Consider the following 23,777-nt stretch of genomic DNA (forward strand, 5'->3'; position numbering starts at 1 on the left):
TGGAGATAAAACTGGGCTAGGATATCAAGAAAACAGTTTATCTTCAGGAACTAAATTTGTGAAAAAGACAAGAATGAATCATCGTCATGGATATAAAAGATAAGCCCTTTATTCCCATATGTCACTACTGTGGAAAATCTGGTCACATAAGACCAAAATGCTATGATTACATCAGAGATTTTAGAACAAGAAAAACCTTGCCCTCTATATATCAAACATATAGACAGCATTTCAGAACCAATATCCCTCAGAACTCGGGTAAGAATATTTGGGTTAGAAAATCCGATTTTAACTGTTATGTAGCATATACTTCTATGCAAAATGATTCTAACAACTCCTGGTATTTTGATAGTGGCTCATCTAGGCACATGACAGGCGATATCTCACTTCTTACAAACTACAAGGAATGCAAAGAAGTGAAAGTAACTTTTGGTGATGGCATGAAAGGAAAAGTATTAGGAAAAGGAACACTTAATGTTCTAGGATGTCCTAAGTTCAAGAATGTGCTGCATGTTGAAGGGCTCAAAGCAAATCTCCTAAGCATCAGTCAACTTTGTGACCAAGACTTACATGTGAAATTCAATAAAATTGGTTGTGAAGTACTTGATTCAAATAATGTCTGTGTTTTGCAGGGATCTAGATCTGGGGACAACTGCTATATATTATCCGTCTTACTTTCTAAATCTGCCCCAGTTTTGTGTCATAAGACTAGTAATGATGATATTGATATTTGGCATAAAAAATTGGGCCACTTGAATTATGACAATCTGATCAAAATTGTGAATGCAGGAGCAGTTCGAGGAATACCAAATCTAGGAAAGAAAATCCCTGGAATTTGTGGACCTTGTCAACTCGGGAAACAAACGAGAGCTCCACACAGTGCAATACACAAGTTCACAACAACCAGATTACTTGAACTTGTTCACATGGATCTTATGGGACCTATGCAAGTAGAAAGTGTTGGTGGGAAAATATATGTTTTTGTGTGTGTTGATGATTATTCTAGATTTACTTGCGTGAACTTTATAAAAGAAAAATATGATACTTTTGATTATTTCAAACAGTTGTGTGTCAAGATCATGAATGAAAAACAGTGCATCATTGGTATGATTAAAAGTGAGCATGGGAGGGAATTTGAAAATATTATGTTTGCTAACTTTTGCAATGAGCAGGGAATTAGTCATGAATTTTCAGCCCCAAAGACTCCACATCAAAATGGGATTGTTGAACGGAAGAATATGACACTTCAAGAAATGGCTCGAGTCATGCTAAATTCAAAGAAACTTCCAATGAAACTGTGGGCAGAAGCTGTCAACACATCATGCTATACAAATAGAGTCTACTTGAGTCCATGTATCACAAAAACTCCGTATGAAATTTGGAAAGGTAAGAAGCCAAACCTTAACTACTTTCATGTGTTTGGCTGTGTATGCTACATTCTAAATGATCGAGAACATCGGGGTAAGTTCCAAGCTAAAAGTGACCAAGGTGTGTTTATCGGCTATTCCACTAATAGTCGTGTCTATCGTATTTACAATCTGAGGTCTCAAACCATAATGGAATCAGCTAACATTGTGTTTGATGACGGGAATGACTTGAGTAAATACTCCACCGAAGATGAAGTAGGAGCTTTCATGGTAGAATCACTATAAATCAACAAAAAATCTTCTGATCAAGAAGATGTTTCAGAAGCTGTCGGGACATCACATGAGACAGAAAGCTTGCAGAATACAAACGAACCTAATGAGCAATCTCAGGATCAACCATTCATTTCTGAAAAGGAGTCTTCATCTAGAATAAAAAAGAACCATCCTTCCTCAGCAATAATCGGTGATCCCAACGAAGGTATACGAACTCGAGATGTGCCAAGAAGAAGGTATGATAACATGGTCAGGTATGTCTGCTTTATATCTCAATTTGAACCTAAAAATGTTAAGGAAGCTTTACTAGATGATGCTTGGATAAATGCAATGCATGAAGAATTAGAACAATTCGTTAGAAATGACGTTTGGATCTTGGTTCCCAGACCGGAAGATTTCAATGTTGTTGGAACCAAATGGATATATAAGAATAAATCTGATGAATTTGGCACATTTATTAGAAACAAGCCTAGACTCGTTGCTCAAGGTTACTCTCAAATTGAGGGAGTTGACTTTGAAGAAACTTTCGCTCCTGTTGCTAGACTTGAATCTATCAGATTACTTCTTGATATTGCTTGCTCTTTGAATTTTAAACTATATCAAATGGACGTCAAAAGTGCATTTTTAAATGTTTTTTGAATTAAGAAGTCTATGTTGAGAATCCAAAAGGATTTGAGGACCCGTATCATCCTGATCATGTGTTCAAACTCAAGAGAGCTCTGTATGGGTTGAAGCAAGCTCCAAGAGCTTGGTACGAGAGATTGACTCAGTTTCTTACTAGCAGGGGCTACAAGAGAGGGGGAGTATACAAAACTCTGTTTATCAAACACATTAATTCTGATATTATTATTGCTCAAATATATGTCGATGACATTGTTTTTGGATCTACTTTGCAAATTGAAGTAGATGAATTTATGAATCAAATGAAAGCTGAATTTGAAATGAGCATGGTCGGAGAATTAACCTACTTTTTAGGGTTACATGAAACAATGCGAGGATGGGATCTTCATTTCTGAGACAAAATATGCAAGGAATCTAGTGAAGAAATTTGGACTCGATAATGCAAAACACATGAAAACTTCAATGGGGTCAACTGAAAAATTGACCAAGGATGAGCTTGGAGTCTCAGTAGATACAAAATTATTTAGAAGCATGATTGGTAGCCTGTTATATCTCACAGCAAGTCGACCTGACATATGTTTTTCTGTAGGAGTCTGCGCAAGATATCAAGCCAATCCAAAGGAAACTCATCTGAAGGCTGTCAAGAGGATTATTCGCTATATTAATGGTACATCTAACTATGGAATTTGGTTCTCTAAGGATACTAACACTTGTCTGGCAGGATTTAGTGATGCAGATTGGGCTGGCAACTCGGATGATAGAAAAAGTACAACTGAAGGATGCTTTTATGTGGGATGTAACCTGGTATCGTGGCATAGTAAGAAACAAATTTCCATCTATTTGTCAACTGCTGAGGCTGAATACATTGTTGCTCGAAGTTGTTGCACACAATTACTTTGGATGAAACAAATGCTAGAGGACTACGGTATTGTTCAAGATGCTTTAGTAGTTTATTGTGACAATATGAGTGCCATAGATATCTCTAAAAATCCAGTTCAGCACTCTAGGACAAAGCACATCGACATTTGTCATCACTTCATATGTGATTTGGTTGAATGTAAAAAGGTTGTTTTGGAACATGTTCCAACAGAAACAAATTGCAGATATATTCACTAAGGCTCTAGATTCTGTGAAGTTTGAAACACTTAGAAAAGCTTTGGGTGTGTGTGATATATGATATTTTTCTTGTACTCTCAAGTGTAGAAAATCACGTTTTTTTCTAACTAATTTTTTTTTGTGTGTGGTTTGTTATAGGGAACCTGACTACTAGTCTCGACATTAAATTAAAGAGAATCTCTAGTGACTCTAGAAACTAGGGGTGTTCATTGGTCGGTTCGGTTCGGTTTTCGGTTTTTTATTTCGGTTTTTTCAGTTTTCGGTTTTAGAAATATATAATCTGATATCCGAACCGTTTTTCTTCGGTTCGGTTCGGTTTTTTACTCAATTCGGTTATTTCGGTCGGTTATTTCGGTCGGTTATTTCGGTTTTGATATAATTATTTTAATTAATATTTTAAATATATTTTAAAACATAATATGTTATCTTTTAAATGATTTTTTTTTTGTAAAATATTTAAATTCAAACTTTAAATGACTTAAATAAACAACAATTAACTAAAAATTATTAAAATAATTATTTATTCACTAGATATCATCTCATAAAATATATAATGTAAACAATTATATATATAAAATTATTAATTTAATAAAATTTCAATTTTTTCGGTCGGTTCGGTTTTGAGATATATAATCCAAAACCGAACCAAATAAATTTCGATTTTAACATTTATATCCGAATTTTAAATTTCGGTTTTCGGTTCAGTTCGGAGTTCGATTTTTTCGGTTTGGATTTTTGGTTTTTTCGATTTTATTCGAAGTTTGAACACCCCTACTAGAAACTGTCTTGGCCAATTTTTTGAAAAAAAAAATTAATAAAATAAAAATTGATGTGATCTCAAATCTACTTCTTAAGTGGTGGTCGGAAAAAGCTACCTAAAAAACCCAATGGGAGGTTTTCTTAGAGTGTGAGCTACCAACAAGTAGTGAAAAAAAATGAAAAATTTGAAGTGCATAATTGGGAAAAATATACCTAAACAACCCAGGTGAATGTTGTTTTAGAGTGGGAGCTACCAATGCACTGTAATTTGGCTATGAGTTTGAACTGAATTCTCTGTTTATTTTTTTTGGGACAAGAATAGTGGTTCTCTTTGACATTTCACTCTCATAAAAATTGACAAAGTTAGGTCTTCGTGAAATATAAACTTGTTGAGATATATTCTTCTATATTATTTTCTCACACAACTTTGCTTTTTCTCTGTATTTCTCACTCTCGAATTTGTGAGCCCAAAGTGTTTATTATTATTCTTGTTGGGCCTTTAAGTGTGCTTTGTCTATTATACTGGATCATTAGAGGATTTTTTGTTTGGGTCGTTCTTTCTCTCCTCTACCACCTTTAAACCTATCTGCTTCTTGGCTCACATTATTTAATTTTGCGCATCTCTTCCTCTCTCACGCTTGATCTTGGTAGAATCGTAATTTCTCAGTTTCACTTGCTCAAATCATGGTACACACAAGAGGTCAAAGCTCGCTCAAAGTCTTACAGGGCAATGAATCCGACTCAAGAGGGGCACCGTGGACTCCTACCTCTCATCGTCATCGTCGACTGGTCAAGAACGGAGAGCCAGTGTTGTCTCCAACACCGATTTCAGTTATTTCTCCCTATCTTGATATGGTGGTTTATCAGACTAAGCCAACTCCGGGGCATAAATCGCAAGGGACGCCGCCGCATTCCTCGAGCCCGACAACCGATCATATGAATTCATCTCAAATTCCTAGGGCTTCAGAATTCAAAGAACCCGATCAAGATATGGACTCGGTCAAATTCCCGAACAAAGACACTGGATTTTCTCACAAGGTAGTCTTCACACCTCCTTTTTCTCCTCATTTCGAAATTCCAAGTGGTATGGATGATTTTACTTCTGAGGCTGAGTTTTGCGAACTTATGAATCTGAAAATTCCTGAACAAACAACATCTGCATCCAAGTTATGTAAGGATAAACAATCTGATGTAGATGATATTTCTGTTTCTAATTCTCTTAATGAGAAGTCAGTTGAGACTAAGGGTACTAGATCAAAACAAAGCAAATTCATGTTTCCTGTGGATTCAATTTCTTCACGGACGCGGGCTAGTGTCAAATAAAAAATTTCCAAGTCGTCCAAAATTTCCAAGAAAAGGAAAAAAGCATGCTCTCCTGGTGACAGTAATAAGTTTCTTGTAGCCTCCAAGAAAGCTACTTCAGATGTCAGGACTCGAGACAAGCGTCAGCATCCCACGAGCTCTGGTATTTCTACACAAGCTCAGCAGTCTTGCACAACCAGAATGGCTTCACAAAAGGCTGACAATACTTCCTCGAGAACACTTAGGTATGACTCTTCACAGGCCTTCTCACATTTTTTCTTTAGCAAAGCAAATAGAGTCAACTGGAGTAGCATGTCAACACAGCCAATTATTGCAGAAAGGATTTGGTCTAAAAAAGGGGGTGTTCTAGGAATTATCACTGACTTGTTATTGAAAGAAAACTTGATGCTCACAGTCACTAAACCCAACTCCTATGTCATGGACATTGTCTATGAATTCTATGAAAATCTGTCCCAACAAAGTTCGGTTGCTGGTTCACCCTTTTATCATATGGTTTATGTTCGGGGTCATGTATTTGATTTTAGTCCAGCTATTATTGATGAGTACTTTGGTCGTTCACATGCTGAATCTGATGACTTGTGTGAGTATATTCCTGATACATACATTGATCTTGATGAGGTTGCTACTGAACTTATTGGTGTTCCCACAAAGTGGGAGTCTAGGCCTCGTAGCTCTACTCTTACCTCCAAATATGCTATTTTGAGTAGAATTGGATTGTGTAACTGGTTTCCCACATCACATGCCACGACCATTGATGAAGAAATTGGCCGGTTTCTGTTTCGGGTTGGTAAAGGATTGCAACTCAGGTTAGGCGAGTCTATCTTTAAGCAGACAGTGTCTCATGCCGACGGCCGTTCTTCTCGTACTCATTTAGTGTTTCCATCTTTGATTTGTGACATTCTGAAGTCACAACATGCTATTCAACTGGATCGTGAACTCTGCATTTTTGTTTCAAAATTTCATATACTCACTGATCGGTTTTTGGAAGGCAAACATCTGGTTGATATTCAGGGGGAGAACCAATCTGTTCAAGATCAAAACTCTAATAACACAACTTCTCCTCAAATTGATAATTCTACAAATAATGGTGCTCAGATTCAATTACTTCGAGATTCAATTGCTTGCTTGGATGTCAAACTTGAAAAAATCTTGGGCCAACAAGCTGAGATCGTACATCAACAAGGGAAGATTTATGAATTTCTTGCAACTGTCATCACACGCAAATAGAATGTGCTGCTTTGAATGTTTCGTCACAATGGGGGAGTAATATTTTTTTTGAAAGCTTGTGTCCAAAACAATCCAAAGGGGAGATTGTTGACCGGTGGTATTTTTTGTAGTTGAACTTCTATCTTTAAATTAGTTTTGTTAGTATTTTGGATTGCTTTAGAACTCTATCTTTTGAATATTGTGGTGATATTATCCTTCTGTTTTAGTGATGTTAATATTTCATCTTGCTAGCCTTATCCTTTGAGTTGTTTTAAAAATCAAATTTGCCTTGATTGGGCTTAGATGATATTATTTGTGTGATAAGATATATGCAGGAGAGTATCATATAAGTAGGGAGTGGAACGCGATTTTTTGTTGGACTTGCAAGTGCAAAAATTCGAATACATGTTCTACTGTGTGTTCTGATAGAAAGCAAGACAAGCTCACTGAATATAACTAAAATATATTATGTGTTGACAGTTTGATTTTTTATGGTGATACAAGATTACAATTGATACTGGATAAATTCCTCAGGAGAGGAAGGTGATGTTCTCGGGAGAGGACAATCTGCGACTTTGAAGGGATTTCAAGCAAAGCAGATCAAGACGAGTGGTGCTCGCCAAATGACTTCAACAAACGTGTTCATCATAAAAGCGTCATGAACAAGAGGGAGTCTTGTGGTTTTTGATTAAGTCCTTATTTAGTTGTAACACCTTGAAACGTTTGTGAAATCATTTGAAATATGGGCGTGGCCTCGTAGACGTAGGTCTTTTGACCGAACTACGTTAAAAATCTCGTGTTCTTATTTTTATTCTTCTGCTACTTATATTTTATTGTGTACTCCATATAAAGTAAACAACTGCAATCATAACATAGAATTTCAATAATTAAACATATGCACATTATACGTACAAATAAGTACTTTTTTATCTAAGATATATTTTTATATTTTTGCATAACATAACGAACCTTTATATAAAATATAATAAGATTCTAGTAATTTATATTTAATATTATGTTTTTATTATTAATGTATTATTGTTTATTTTATCTAAAAATTAGTATGATAGTCATGAGATAAGATTATTTTTGACAAAAAAAATTGTATGATATAATATACACAAGTAGTTACTGCATGTATGTCTCAATAATAATATAATATTATAGTACAGATGCTTAACTAATTTTAAAACAGTGGAATGAAAATTCAACAAATTGTAAGACTGATTTAAACTCAAAATTTATCTTCCTTGTTGTGTTTAAGTGAGTGAGATTTCATTGAAAGAATAGTAACTTTTTAGTGATATCTTGTTCTTCAACTCAATCACACTATTATCGAGGGATAGCAAGGATCAATATGCTATTGACGTCGTAATGAAATTGTTCTCAGTTGTTAGGCTCTCGATTTTTACGGATTAACGACAGATGAAAGATAGTCCCGAATACTTAATAGTTATTGAGAGGATCTATTGGATTGATAGAGACTTTTAGATTTAAAAAAATATAGTATTATGATATTCACTTATCTTTAGTATGAGACTTTATAAACTCTGGACCATTAAACAAGTTTTTTAGAGATATGTAAGTATTGATTAAGATATATGTGATATGATGAATGATTATCATATAATTTATGTATGAATATGTGCTAATCACGTTGAACCTGATATATCTTGAGATAGTTAGTCGAGTAGAATCTCTTGGCTCTTGTTTCTTGTAACCGTGTGACATCCACTAGATCCATAAAATATCGTGTGCGGTACTTATCTTGGACGGTGTATGTCCAAAATCATGGTCAGTATTTGTGCCATTCAGTGGATTTTTGGCACTTCGAGCTCATATTGGGGTTCTTATCGTCTAAACATGAGTTCCAATTTTTTTAATCCTAATTAACCAAAGAAGTACTTGCATATAAACATGTGTACTCATATATTTCATACTTGAAAATTTCACTCATGTACTTGATTCAATTATGGAGACCATATTCAATGGTGCAACTTGTAAGTTGTTCAAACTAGAGAGTGAATCAAGTTTCAATCAATTACCAGCACCTAGGAGCAGAGGGTACCGTTGGTTTTAATTTAAGGATATTTCTATTTTTTATTGTAATTCAATTGGGTTATATAATTAATTTTCAAATTTTTTGTTATTTTCAATTATTTATATGTTAATAATTTAATTAATTTAATTATATGTTTATCGAATGATTAGTAGTGGATATCGGACATGAAGAACATATGTTGGAGTAATTTGAATATGAAAGAAAATTAATAGAACAACTCATGAAAGACAATCTCACAAGTCAGTTTTATTAGATATATTTCTTATTTAGGTCACACATAAATAATTATTTATTTTTATGTCAAGAATATTATTTTTGTTTGAAAATATGAACAGGGTTGACTCTTCTTAAGGATAAAGATCCGTGAGATTGTATCACAAAATACCTATTGAAAATTAATTAACTTAACGGAAAATAATGAAAATAACATTAAATTTCAAAATTCATGTTAATTACTCATATGTAAAAAATTTGAAAATAATTTAAAACATTGGAATACACAATTTTTCTCATATCTGATTTTATCGTATCATTTTTTTTGTTATATTCTTATCGCAATTATCTACCATCATGTTTTATTAAAATAATTTATAAATATAATCCACAAAAAAGCCTTGGTTGAAAAAGATTCTTATAAATTATAAAATTAGAAACTCTAAAAAATATATCAAAATGATTTTTTTGTTTTATTTAAGTAATTTATAAATAAAAATTATAAAAAATGTTAGTTGCAAAAACTTTGATTTAAACACATAAGTTCAAATAGACACGAAATTCTCCCTAAGTGTGACAGAGTTTCCTGAGTCATTCAGTTTATATTTAAGTGTTTCTAACCATATTATCAAGGGCTAGCAAAGAGCAGTGTGCTACTGATTTTGACATCCAAAGGTTTTTTAGGAGCTATATCTATAATAATAGCTTCCTTTGGAGGAGAATATGATCTAACTGGTGAAACAGATGGTGAATTTGGATCTTTAGACATATTGAGTTCATCTGAAATAGTGAGATCATCTGCATCAGAGAGAGTATCAGATGAAGTATGTTGCTCTTTGGATGGAGCCTCAAGAGGAAAATCTTATCTCATCATCTGAGCAGTAGTTGTTATCAGATGAGCATCATTTTCCAGTTGGCTTAGTGCGGACGTTTGATAAAAAAACATCCAAACTTGCTGGATTGAACTTTGATCTCTGCAATCTCAGATGAGCTCATAGAAGACTTTCATTTAATTTGAGCTCGACAAACTTTTTTCTCTCCAGTGCACGTGAGATGACTTGAGTTTCAGCCCACTCAAGTATCATATCTTCAATAATTGTAATATTCTCCAGATTGGTTAATGTTCTGATTTTTTTGAAGTGATTTTTCGCTATGTAAAATACCCATCGGTCAAAAACTTTCATCTTTTCTTCTGCCTTTTTTGATGATATGATGAATAGTGATATTAATTACCCTTTGAGCATTGGAGGATGGATCAGATATATCACCAGAATTTTTGAAGAATCCAGACTGAAGAGTAGTGATGTTCATCTGGGTTACTAAAGGAACAACACTTTCCACTATTGATGAAGGAATAGCTACAATAGGTATAGATTGAATCATTTGAGGGATTCGAGGAGGTCTAATTGATCTCTTTTTCTTTTGTGGATGAGGCTCAATAATTGCAGCCAGAGTTACTTGATCTGATTCTTAGTTTTCTGATTCAGATGAGTGAAATGTATTTTTATTTTTACTGATTTCTTTCTTTTTTGAGAAGATGGCGTTGGAGACTCGGTGGTTTTAGCATCTTCAATGGCCATAGACTTGGATTCATCGGTAAGTTCAAGTCTTCGATCTCATATGGATTGGGTGTACCATGCTTGAATACTATCGGTTGCTTTCCCTTGTACACCTCAATTGCCCTTTCATTTAATGTCTTGTGCGGATGAAGATTAGAAGAGGGCCCCAGATGAACATTTAAATCATTCAAGATCTCTCTTATCTGAATGGCAAAGCCTTGAGATTGAACTATTGGTGCTGTGATCATAGCAGATAAAACATTGAACAGAACAGCAGACCAATTCACAATAATACCAGCAGAAATTGAAACCATATTTTTTAGATGTGATTGCATCGAAAGAACTTGATTTGGCCAGAAGAGACTTGGCCACAATATCGTGAAATATTCTGAATTTCATCTTCAGTTCCTTTTTTTGCAAGGTATTTTGATTGTATTTTCTGTCAAAGAGTACATACTCTTCATTTGTTTCTTTGTTTCAGCAGAAATCAATAATCCCCTGTGTAATGACCCACTATATCAAGATGAGCCTTTCTAGCGTGTTTATGTCCTCACTCGCACGCACCCTGAGAAAATTCCCAGGAGGTCACCCATCCTATAATTGTCCCAAGTCAAGCACGCTTAACTTTTGAGTTCTTAAGTGATGAGCTTCCGAAAAGAAGATGTACCTTCTTGATATGAGTTGTACATATCAAATCTTTTGTACCTCTCATTCCGGTGTGGGATCGATTCATTCATGTCATCCTTTGCCCATTCTTTAGTGGGGTTTCCATCTTTTAGGTATTAACCATCCATATTACAGGTCATGTACCGCCCGAGGACTTTTTTGGCTTCGGGTGTCACATGCCCACCAGCTTCCACCTGGTTTGTACCCGAACTACACCGTACTTGAAGAGGTCAGTCTCTGATACCATTTGTAATGACCCACTATATCAAGATGAGTCTTTACAACGTACTTATGTCCTCACGCGCACGCACCCTGAGAAACTTTCCAGGGGGTCACCCATCCTATAATTGCCCCAAGTCAAGAATGTTTAACTTTTGAGTTCTTATGTAACGAGCTCCCGAAAAGAAGATGCACCTTCTTGATATGAGTTTTACATATCAAATCTTTTGTACCTCTCATTGTAGTGTGGGATCGGTTCATTCATGTCACCTGTTGCCCATTCTTTGGCGGAGTTTCCATCTTTCAGGTATTAACCACCCATATTGCGGACCATGTACCGCCCGAGGATTTTTTTGGCTCTGGGTATCACACCCTGTCTGGGAAGATCAAAAGAGGAGGCGAACAGAGCAGATGAAATTCTCACTGATTCTCCACCCAGAGTAGCTGATATAATCTAAAAGAATTTTGGGAAGGCTTTCTTGTATCGAATTTCATTCCTTAGAGAAATTTTTGCAGCCTATAAGCTTCAAAAGTTCTAAACATTTCCACCATCCCTTGATAGAAAGATCAAAAACTGTGTGGAAATCAATAAGAAGAACATTTTGGGTGATTGACGTATTTTGTTCCTGTAAATTGGACAGAAAATAAATATGAGTAATTTGTTATTTCGAAAAAGTATTTAAGGCTAAAAAATGTTAAGTGTCAAAGAAGAAGAGTATGAGAATTTCAAAGATTATGCCCAATTACGTGGCTAAATGACATAAGTAGAGTTTCAAATTCAAAAACAAATGCGGATGATAATTATTAATTCGTAATACGCGGTAAAAATTAATAATATTTTAATAAGGTCTCGGGAACACAAAGCGACAAATACCCTCTGTAAATAAGACACTTGTAGATAAAATGTCCGATTAACTTTTTCTTTACCAAACAGAGTTTCAGATCGAAGAAATATGAGTGCAGATCAATCCTTCGAGGAACTTGAGGAATTTTAAGAGTTCATATTTGTAACGCCCCAATTTTATCTTAATTGAGCTTAATTTAGATAATCAGAGTTTACAGAGTTCAAGAGCCGACTTGATTTTGATCAGGGTCTATTTTGCAAATTTTGAATTTTTTAGGGACTAAAACACAAATAATGAGATTGCTATATTATTGACTTGACTAAGTCATTCTTCAACTATTCCTCCTCTTCCTCCAACGTGTTCTCCTCCATTGTTAAGCCAAAACGTGAACTCCAAGCTTCCAGATTTCAGTCCGAGCTCGATCCGTCCGTTGGAATTTAGTTCTGATGACATATTAGCGATCACAGCAGCGAAAACTCTGTTATATCGTAAGTATTTCTCCGATCAGATACATTTCATTTTTTGGATGTTGTTATAATCGAATGAGATTCGAGTATATTGTTCTTGACAGTGTTCTTATCGTTTATTCTCAGTCGGTTTTGAATTTGAGCTTCGTTCGGAATTGCTACAATTTTTGGAAGTTTATTCAAAAATCTAGTTTTGATATTTGTTGGGTTTGAGCATTTGTTGTTGTTTTGACATTGTTATGAGTTGATATCGATGATGTACTGATGTTTGTATTTCCGGTTCGGTCAGTTATAGCCGTTATGTCGCCGGTTTGAGTTTTAGAGATTTTGAACCGCTTGAATCGTTTTGTGTTGTTGAACTTTGGCTTGTAATTTGATCGTCGTTATTGATCTTATTTTCCTCCGTAAAGATTCGTCGGAGTTTGTCGAGCACTGAGTTAACGACATTGAATCGTCGAAGAGTTGGACGAAGAATCGGTAAAGAGATTACCTTGAGCCGATGTTGTTGTTAGGTTGCAAAGTTTCTGATATAACCTTTTTAATAGCTTATCCAAAGTTGGAGATATTGCATTGAAAAGTAAAAGCAGTCATCGTTAACGGGATAGCATACTCGGGATAGTTGGTCCTTAAGTTTCCCTTAAAATCACATACTAGCATCAATACTTGTTCTAGCATGTGGAACTTGTATTTTGTTGTTGATTTATTGTTGTTATATGGTTCAATGTTTTATGTTCCCATGTGCATTCATATTGAGCCAGCATTATTTTTTCAGCGGGCATAACATCCTTTTGTTTGACGTTTGGGAGCGTTATAATCGAGTGGCCTAGGATGTAGCCGTTTCTCCTAGTGCTAGCATACTCATTATAGTTGCTCAAAGTCTAGAGGAGTGAGATATGTGACACCACCTCGATCGGGAGAGTCGGTGAGTGTTTACATGATCTCATCTTAGGGATCCCAAAATCAGAGCAGTAAATCCTTGATTATCAGAGTTGATATCCCCGTTTTAAAAACATGCATTTCATTGTCTTGGTATTGAATATGTGTTGTTATATCATGTTATCGACATGTTCTTGTTATTGCATGATATGTTGATTTTACTGGGAATATCATTCTCACCAGGTTATCCGGCTGTTTCTTTGTTTTATATGTGTACTTGGCAACAGGTGCGGCAGGATCAAGTCAGAGGATTCTTGGTTAGCTTTAAGGGCAAGGAGTAGAAGTGAGACTCGGTTTAGAAGTCGAGTCAGCATGCTAATCTAGTTTATGTTTTATAGCATGCTAGAACTCGAACTTGTTATGTATTGTAATTCGAATTTGTTCTGTATTCGGATTGCATAACCTAGAATCGATGCATGTTCTATTCGTTGGAGATTTGTGCAACTTAGAATCATCATGTATTGGATTTGAGTATGTTTTATGTTGTATTTAAATTGAAGAAAGTCTGCCCTGTTTCTGATGTTTTTTTGGGCAGAAGGCGCGCTCGATCGCACAAGTTTGTAGGATTGAGCGCGGCCCTTAAATTGTTGAGGCAGTAGAACTGCAAAAAAATGGTGCGCTCGATCCCACGAGTTCGTAGGATCGAGCGCAACACTTGAAATCATCCGGCAGTACTTGAGGCATGGATGTTGTGCTCGATCGCACGAGTACATGCGATCGAGCGCAACCCTTTTAAAAAAAAAAAATTCTTTTGTCTTTTAGCCTTGGAACTTGGATGCTTATTTATTGTTTAATCCGAGATAAGATGTTTAGAACCGAGGTCTCACATTAAGTGGTAACAGAGCGATAAGTTCTTGGTTTGAACTAGAGTGAGCGGGGTAGTTCGAGTCTGCATGTTTTGGCTTCTCGCATGTGTTTGAGTTATTTAATTGTTTTATTAAATACCATGCGAGCATGATTTATTATAAAAGGTATTTGAATTACATGATTATGTGATTTAATTTATAAATCATGAACTACTTGAGATATATTTGTTTTTGTTATCGACTAGTATCCGGTTATTCTGAGAAAGTGTGAGAGGCACCGTTTGTAGCGATTGAGATATCTTGTGTCCTAACATTTGATTATCATATGGGTCCTCGTCGAGTGATTAACAGAAACCCACCGCCAGTTACCCCTCCGAATGAACAGGGAAGCAATGTCACTGTTCAATTGGATGCCGCAACAACCCCTATGGAAACCTTGCTGAGGAGGTTTCAGTCGTTTCAGCCACCATCCTTGAAGGGTACTGAAAACCCTGTTGACTGTGAGAGCTGGTTGGATAACATTGATCAGTTGTTCGACTCCCTCGATTATTCAGATGATCGCCGAACTAGGTTAGTTGTTCATCAGTTGCATGGTGTTGCTAAGAACTGGTGGATCTCGACTAAGAAAGCTATTGAAAACCGAGGTACGACCATCACATGGAAACTTTTCAAATCTGAATTTTATAAGCGGGTTTTCCCCATTTATTATCGTAAGGATAATGGTGCCGAGTTTGCCACTTTGAGGCAAGGGAATTTTAACATCGAAGAATATGTTGCCAAATTCAATAGTCTGTTGCATTTTGCACCGCATATCGCCGACAATGAAGAAGCAAAAGCTGACCAGTTCATCAATGGTCTAAACTCCGACATCTTCACGTTGGTAAACACTGCTAGGCCTGATAATTTTGCGGATGCAATGAATCACGCAAAGGGTGCTGAGGCAGGACTGTTGAGACAGAGAGTGAATCAGTTTGCACCTCAGCAACAGCAGAGACAGTTTCAGGCACAACCGTCTCAGTTTCAGAACCACTCACAGAGATATGAAGGTGGAAGCAGTGGTGGTAACATAAGGGATCAGTTGAGAGCAAGAGGGAAACAATTTAAGAAATCTGGGAGTAGTTCTTCGATTTCTGGTGGCTCGAAGCAGTTTGGTTCAGGACAGAGTTTTGAATCTTCTACTTTGTATTGTAGCAAGTGTGGAGGTAGACATTACTCGGATCAGTGTGTAGCAGTCTTTGGGAACTGCAATACCTGTCAGCAACCGGGACACTTTTCTAAGGTGTGCCCTCAGCGTAGTAGATATCGAGCTCAGAGTGGGAGTTCATCTAGTCCTACAGCTCAACCTGAGAGACAATCTTCTGCGGTTCACTCCTTCCAACCCTAACAACAGAATAGGCAAGGAGGTAACCAAAGTGCAAACCAACCTCCAAGATAGCAAGCACGAGTCTTTGCCTTGACCGAGGATCAAGCTCAGGCAGCACCTGACGATGTTATATCAGGTAACTATTTGATTTTTGATTATTATGCTGATGTATTGATAGATACAGGTGCTTCTCATTCCTTTATCTCTGAAAAATTTGTGTTGATGCATGCTTTTTCTACTGAGTTGTTGTCTACTGTAGTAGCTGTTAGTTCACATTTGAGTGGAGGAATTGTTTCTGTCAGATTAGTCAGGAACTGTGAACTTTGTTTTGAAGAAAATTTGTTAGAGTTCGACTGTATTGTACTTGGGCTGTCAGATTTTGACTGTATTGTTGGTATAGAATCTTTAACCAAGTACATGGCAACAGTCGATTGTTTTTTAAAGGCGGTCAGATTCAGACCTGCAATGGCAGACGAGTGAAAATTCTTTGGTAAGGGTTATCGATCTAGAATTCCTTTGGTTTCAGTGTTATCTATGGCTCGTTTGTTACAGAGAGGTGCAGAGGGATTTTTGGTTTATGCAATAGATGTCTGAAATCTAGCCCTGAATTGGTGGATATTCCAGTTGTTAGAGATTTTGCGGATGTGTTTCCGGATGAGATTCCTGGATTGCCGCCTATTCGAGAGATCGATTTCAGCATCGATTTGGTTTCAGGTACTCAACCTATTTTCAAAGCTCTTTATCATATGTCACCGTTAAAATTGAGAGAGTTGAAGGAGAAGCTTGAGGATTTAATTTCCAAGGGATACATCAAACCTAGTGTGTTGCCTTGGGGTGCTCCTGTCCTCTTTATGCGGAAGAAGGATGGTTTATGCGACTCTCTATCGACTACCGTAAACTGAATCAGGCTACAGTAAAAAACAGGTATCCTTTACCCCGAATAGATGACCTTTTTGATCAGTTTCAGGGTTCTTCTGTCTATTCGAAGATTGATCTGAGGTCAGGTTATCATCAGCTGAGAGTGCGAGAGGAAGATGTTCCTAAGACTGCATTCAGGACGAGGTATGGTCATTTTGAGTTTATAGTCATGTCGTTCGGTTTGACTAATGCTCCAGCGGTTTTTATGGGTTTGATGAACCGTATCTTTCAGCGCTATTTATATGAGTTTGTTATTATCTTCATCGATGATATTCTTATCTATTCAAAGAACCGTACTGACCATACAGAGCATTTGAGGACCGTCTTGCAGATTTTGCGGGTTGACCAGTTGTATGCCAAGTTGTCTAAGTGTGAGTTCTGGTTGGACCGAGTTGTTTTCCTTGGTCACATCATTTCTGGAGATGGGATTTCTGTCGATCCCAGCAAGATCGAAGCGGTTATAAACTGGCCTAGAACGACATCAATGTCTGAGATCCGAAGCTTTATGGGTTTATCTGGTTATTATCGCCGTTTTATCTGGACTGCAGATTATGAGGCTAGTTTTGTAATACCCAAAAAATCCAAAAAACCTATTATTGATTTATTAAAAGAATTTTAAATGAATTTTAAGTTATTGTATTTTATTATTTAAGATTTAAAGTTTATTCTCAATTAAATAATTTATGTGTTGTGTAAATGATTTAAAAGTTAATATTTTATGTATTAAAATATATGTTTATTTGTGGTGTTAAATGATTTTATTAGAATTGATTCTAGACCGAGAAAACGAGTCTAACCTATTAACGATATCATAGGAAATATTCTTATGAGTATTTTGAGTATAATATTGTCATAGTTTTATTTTTAACCCCGAGTAGAGAATATCTCAATAATCCAATTTTAGGCGTGTTGAACTGACTACGTTTTAAGTAGTCAACACACGCGTTGTATTAAATTTAGCATTCCCTAATTATCTACTCCCTACCCCATCCTTAATACCCCTTGTCCCCTTGACTCTTTCCCCTCCCATCATTCTTCACGTTTCTTTTCTTTACTTCATCATTCTTCTCCTTTTCTCCCTTGTTTCTTCCCCTGCGGTTATACAAGATTTATAAATTCAAAGCTTCGTATCTCGTTCATCTCGTGGTTAGCTCGTTACCAAGAATTCGGATCAACTCAATCTTTGGTTAAGGCAAGTTTTTTTTCAACAAATATTTTAAGGTTTTGAAACCCATTCAAGATTATAATTATTTTAATATGAAAATGTATGTTGATGTGCATGTTTTAAATGGTTTATGATTTTGAAAAAGCATGAAATTACGAGTATCAAGTTATGAATTGTTGAAATTGTGAAGCGTGGTAGTTCTTGACAAGTTTTGATATATGTGTAGAAAATAATGAATCTTTGAAGATTATGATGTTATTGAAAGTTTTAAAGGTGAGAAATTGATTTTTAATTGAAAGAAAATGAATTTTTGAGATTTTGAAGAAGTTGAGCAATTTTGATGGTAGTTACGGTTTAAAAGTTTTGAAGCAAAATCATTTAATATTTTAGTGTTTTGAAGTTAGTTAATCCATTTTCAATTACAAGAAAATGAGTTTTGATGATTTATGTAGTTAGGATTTTGGGTAAACTAATTTTATGTTTGAATGAAGTGTTGAAGTTGTGTTCAGGGGCCAAGGCTGAACCTCCTATAAATTGAGAGCTTTGATGTGTTTTGACTGTTGATTTTAAATATTTTAAAATGTTATAAATATGAACCGCGTAACATTTGAAAATATTTAAAATCAACAGCAAAACACATCAAAGCTCTCAATTTATAGGAGGTTCAGATTTATTTTGTTTGTGCCAGCAGAAAACAAAACTGCTTAGAGGTTTAAAAAAATGAGCAATCGTCAAACTCAAGTTCTTCACAACAGGCCAACAGAGAAACAGAATATATCACAAAAATTCCACCTTACTGCCTGACGGTGCACTTTTTTTCGGACGGAATGTTTTTTGGTTCCTGTTGGAGAAAGTAAAAGCAGAGCTCATAAATAACAAGAAGCACTCGACAAAAATTATCGGTAACAAATAAACTTATTAAAGATGAGAATGAATGGATAAAGCCTTGAAGGAATTGATATGAAGATAACGGAAACAGCTACAGGCCAGTTTAGCACCATATAGATAATTCGATAAAAGGATTTCTGAAGCACTAGCTTCACATTCTTCATGTTTAACATGCAAATGATCACAAATTTTCAATATTCAAACATCGCTCAGTTGTTCCTTTAGGGAAACAATTTCCTATAGACATGTTATTGGTTAATAAATCACAGGGATTCAAATAGCAGAGATGTTCGATTTGACTCACTGGACAAGCATCACACCTCCTGCCGCTCAACTAAAAAATAAGCCGTGTCTCAATTCATTTATTCACGGTTACCCAATCTATTAGCACATGTTATGACAAATATCCAGGAAAAAAGGTAATTTGTTCCGTACCATCAGAACTTAAGGATTCAACTGTCCTCCGAAAAACATTTGGATTCACTGGCAAAATCTCACAAACAAGTTATGTTCCCAATCCCCTTCTTCACAATCTTAAGCTATTAATGCATTATGTACCCTCAAAACTTGATGGCTTACACCTTTTACCCTTCATTAAACTCCTCCAACATGAAATTTTTCTCTTCGAAAAAGTTCAATCTTTGAAGATTAAAAAAAACATTTCTTTCTTGATGAATCATCAAGACAGCAACAAAAGAGAAAATGAAAAGTGATATACCTCAATAAAGTGATCTCCTTGGATGAGCTGAAAAAACTCCTCCAAATAAAGGATGAACTGCTGCTGACCTGAAACCACTAACAAGAGTGTTAAAGGGAGGCCGAAAGGTGTTCCGGCGTATCTCCTCCGACGCTCAAGTCAGATGATAGGATAGCGAAAATATAGAGAGTGGTGTGTGTATACGAGTGAAAAAATTAGGATCCCAATAATTAAAGTGAACCTGATATTTATAGGAGAGAACTCCGTGTTTGACGCTTACCTTCCTTATCAAGAATCCGAGAATCCCGGGATCACGATCTCGAGTATCTAGGCGGATATCTCGCTCAAATCTTGTCTAACAAAGGAAATAATAATACACATAATCTGAGCTGAACTGCCACCCGTAAGACCCTATATATTACTTTCCCTAGAGACACGTAGGGATAAATGAGCTATTGCTGAATCTCTGAACTTACCTTAGACCACTGATCCTAACATCTTAGCTAGCCTATTTAAGGTTGTTCAACCCCTCTAATCAGCTAACTCCTTACTGATATCGGGGCGGAGATAAACTGCCGAGCTCCCGAGCTCCCGAGTAAAGCTCCCGAGCTGAGCTCCCTAGCTGAGCCCCCGACCCGAGCTGTAAGTGATGATGGAAGAGCTTGGCCGAGCTCCCGAGCTCCCGAGCTGAGCTCCTGGTCCAGTTCTAGTTAATTATGGATGTTCCTTTTACCTTAGGGTCATCGGTGAGCTGAGGTGGTTTCCTCCTCCGGGTATCACAAGTCCCTCCCACAATAGTCGAATTGAGGTCAAAGACTCGAAATTCATTTTTACTCTGAGATGACCCTAAGCAAATGCCGACCTGAGGTGTTTGTTGAGGCTTGCTTTCATTCTGCCAAGATGTACTTTGCTTCGCTCTCCCAACGGTAACTTTTCGAATTCTACTTGATCTGAACCGTCCACCTGTCCTAAAATCAACGGCCTGGATTGATACAAGCTTTCTATAAATAGTCCTCACCGTTAAAATTTCATTTTTACTTCTCTGATTTTTGCTTTCGCAAATTTTCTCTCAAATTCCTTTTTCCCGAGCTCCTTTGCTCTCCTTCTTTTCCTACAACTTTCGAGCCTCCTAAGTAAGTAAACCTTCCTTATGGCCACTTCCTCCCGAGCTCACTCTGGGAGCTCGGATGAGGTATTCCGCGAGGTGGATCAATTTGATTCCCTCGCCCTTACCTCCACAGGAGAGCCCTCGGGCCAGGACCCTGCTCCCGCTTCACCCTCTCCTCAGGAAGATGACCTGGGCCACGACCCAGAAGTTCCCTCGGTATCGTGGTTTGAGCAATACTCATCCGAGCTAGATGCTTTGGATGAGGACAAAATAAGAGCTCTCTCTCACGCCCCAGAGGGTTACGAGTTCATCATTCCTGACCCTGAGGACCGAGCTGACCATCCTCCCAAGGGGTACTACACCTTCTATTTAGATCAGCTGGAGGCTGGTCTTAGGTTTCCTCTCCCCCTCCTCTTTCAACAGCTCAGCCGATATTATGAACTCCACTTAGGACAGTTCACTCCAAATTCCTTCCGAACCCTGTGCAGCTTTGTAGTTCTTTTTAGAACCTTAGGTTTTGAAGTAAATTGTTTTACTATTTGTAACTTTTTGCTTCCCAAACGTTCTGAGGAAGGCCCATTCTACTTTTCCTGCCGACCTAACTGTAAATTCTTCAAGGGTTCTCCTAGTTCGAACAAGAACTGGAAGAACTCCTTCTTTTTCGTTCACCCCACTGATGCTTGGGACATATGCTCCACTTGGAGAGAAGTCCTCCCTCTTCTGCCTGTTCCTGCTCCGGGCTTTCGACAGGGGGAACTATTCACAGGAGCTCAGAGAGTTATAGGGGGTAGGTGCTTTAATGTAGCTGCCCTGATGGCAGAGGATCTGCTCTGCCACCACGGGCTCAGTTCAGCCGACGTTTCTGTTCGAGGAAACTTAGGTACAGCCCTACCCTTCTCTGGCCTCCCAACTCCCCCTTCTTCCCCCCACTTTTTTTTTTTCTGACCTCATCTTTGATTATTCAGGAAAAAGAGTTATGGATGCTGCCATGAAGAGGATGGTGGAGAAGCAAAAGGCCTCCGCTCACGCAGGGGCCAAGGCTGAGAAGAGCTCAGCTAAGCCTAAAGCTCCCTCTCCCCGTGCTGCTGCTACTCCCGAACCCTCCACTGATGCTTCTAAGGGTTCTAAGAGACGTGCCCCATACAGCCCTTTCCCCGAGGTAGTGAAATTAGACTCAGGAAAGTCTTCTATTCCTGAGGTAACTCCCCTCCGTCAGTTCAGGGCAGATAGGCCCCCCACTCCTGTGGTCCGATGCCGAGCCAATTTCTTTGAGATGTATCACGATGCATTGCGCATTGTGGGGGTCGGGCCTACCCCAACTGCCGGGTCAGTTCTCCGGGACATGATCTCCCAGGCTGATGCTGACTACGTGAAGAACCTTGGATGGGCCGAGCTGATGCAACGTTCCAACACTGCTTCCGCTGAGGTGATTTTAATTTCACCATTATGTTATACTTTTCATGTATGTTTCCGGTTTGCTTACTCTTTTTTTTTAGGCTGCCGTCCTTAATGCTGAGATGTCCCTCCGATCTTCCATGGCTCGAAAGCAACTTTCGAAGGACACCCGGGGTTATGAAACCCAACTTGCTGAGATCAACCAATTAGCTGAGGAAGCTAAAGTTACTCATGCAAAAGAGGTGGCCAATCTCCAAGCCCAGATGGAGGAAATGAGGATGGGCTTCCAAGCTGAACGGCTGAAGCATCAGAGTGACTTCCGAGTCTCCGAGGTGCAGAAGGAGAATCTTAGGAGTGAACTCAAAGGGTCCCATGATCAACTTGCTCAGGCCCTTCAAGAACTAGAAGAGTCCCGAGCAGAGCTGTCCAAGGGAGCTGAAGGCTTCAAGGAGGCATTCTTGAAGTCCGATGACTACATGGATGAGGTGGCTGCCCAAGCCTATGGTTACCTAGCCAAAGGGTTCGATGGTTGCACTCAGCAGTTCAGGGCAGCCGGCTATCCTCCTGAAGGGACCCCGGTGGACTTCCTAGACTTAGACGGGTTTGCCCTCTCCCTTACCTCAGCAGAGGCTACCAAAGAGAATGAGGACGAGGGAGATAAGGAAAGTTAGTTAGGTGTTTTCATGGATGTAAACATTTAAATTTCCTGCCTTCTTAGGCCAGTTTATTTGCTTTGCATTTTCCTTAGTCTTCATAATTAAAACTGACCTCTTTAACATTCTCGATGAGCTGAGCTATGCTTCCTAAGAGGAGGTAATATAAACTCTTCAAAATAAACTAACACCCAAAAGAATGGAGCTGATCTGAGCTCCCTAAAGGGAGCAAAATACTTGTTTAAAAATAAACTCACTCGAAGGTGTTGTGCTGAGCTGAGCTCCCTCAGGGAGGCATAATAAAAGCTTAAAAATAAACTAACACCCGAAGGTGAGCTGAGCTGAGCTCCCTGAAGGAAAGCATAATAAAACTTAAAAATAAACTAACACCCGAAGGTGAGCTGAGCTGAGCTCCCTGAAGGGAGACATAATAAAACTTAAAAATAAACTAACACCCGAAGGTGAGCTGAGCTGAGCTCCCTGAGGGGAGGCATAATAAAAGCTTAAAAATAAACTAACACCCGAAGGTGAGCTGAGCTGAGCTCCCTGAAGGGAGGCATAATAAAAGCTTAAAAATAAACTAACACCCGAAGGTGAGCTGAGCTGAGCTCCCTGAAGGAAAGCATAATAAGACTTAAAAATAAACTAACACCCGAAGATGAACTGAACTGAGCTCCCTGAAGGGAAGCATAATAAGACTTAAAAATAAACTAATACCCGAAGGCATTATATTGAGCTGAGACTACATGGCCGAGCTGAGCTCCTGGATCCGAGCTAAGCATATATGGCCGAGCTGAGCTCCTGGAGCCGAGCTGAGCTTACATGGCCGAGCTGAGCTCCCAAAACCAAACTTCCGACCTGACCTGGACTATGTTCTCAGATCGCCTGAATGAGCTCCCGAGCTCCCCGGCCAAATTTCCTTGATCGCCAGCTCACCAAAGTCAGGGGCCTAAGAGGCGCGACTAAGGTGATGAGCTGAACCAAAGTTAGGGGCCTAAGAGGCGTGACTAAGGTGATGAGCTGGACCAAAGTCAGGGGCCTAAGAGGCGTGACTAAGGTGATGAGCTGAACCAAAGTCAGGGGCCTAAGAGGCGTGACTAAGGTGATGAGCTGAACCAAATTCAGGGGCCTAAGAGGCGTGACTAAGGTGAT

At 37.9% G+C, this 23,777-nt stretch overlaps 1 protein-coding gene across 4 annotated transcripts; it reads left to right on the top strand.

Moving 5' to 3' along the window:
- Positions 1 to 4,766: 4,766 nt before the first annotated feature.
- On the top strand, positions 4,767 to 7,551 carry LOC140872784 (uncharacterized). Of its 4 annotated transcripts, XM_073275671.1 has the most exons (3): positions 4,767 to 5,174; positions 5,539 to 5,683; positions 7,200 to 7,551. In XM_073275671.1, the coding sequence occupies exons 1-3, from the start codon at positions 4,821 to 4,823 to the stop codon at positions 7,325 to 7,327; spliced, it is 627 nt and encodes a 208-aa protein (XP_073131772.1). In that variant the 5' UTR covers positions 4,767 to 4,820; the 3' UTR covers positions 7,328 to 7,551. The 4 variants fall into 4 exon arrangements, 3 of the variants coding, with proteins under 3 accessions (XP_073131772.1, XP_073131770.1, XP_073131771.1); XR_012147916.1 differs by having other exon boundaries at positions 4,767 to 6,783; positions 7,200 to 7,546; XM_073275669.1 differs by having other exon boundaries at positions 5,367 to 7,546.
- Positions 7,552 to 23,777: the final 16,226 nt, after the last annotated feature.

This window comes from Henckelia pumila, unplaced genomic scaffold (genome assembly GCF_033568475.1).
Source record: "Henckelia pumila isolate YLH828 unplaced genomic scaffold, ASM3356847v2 CTG_477:::fragment_1, whole genome shotgun sequence".
Lineage (NCBI taxonomy): Eukaryota > Viridiplantae > Streptophyta > Magnoliopsida > Lamiales > Gesneriaceae > Henckelia > Henckelia pumila.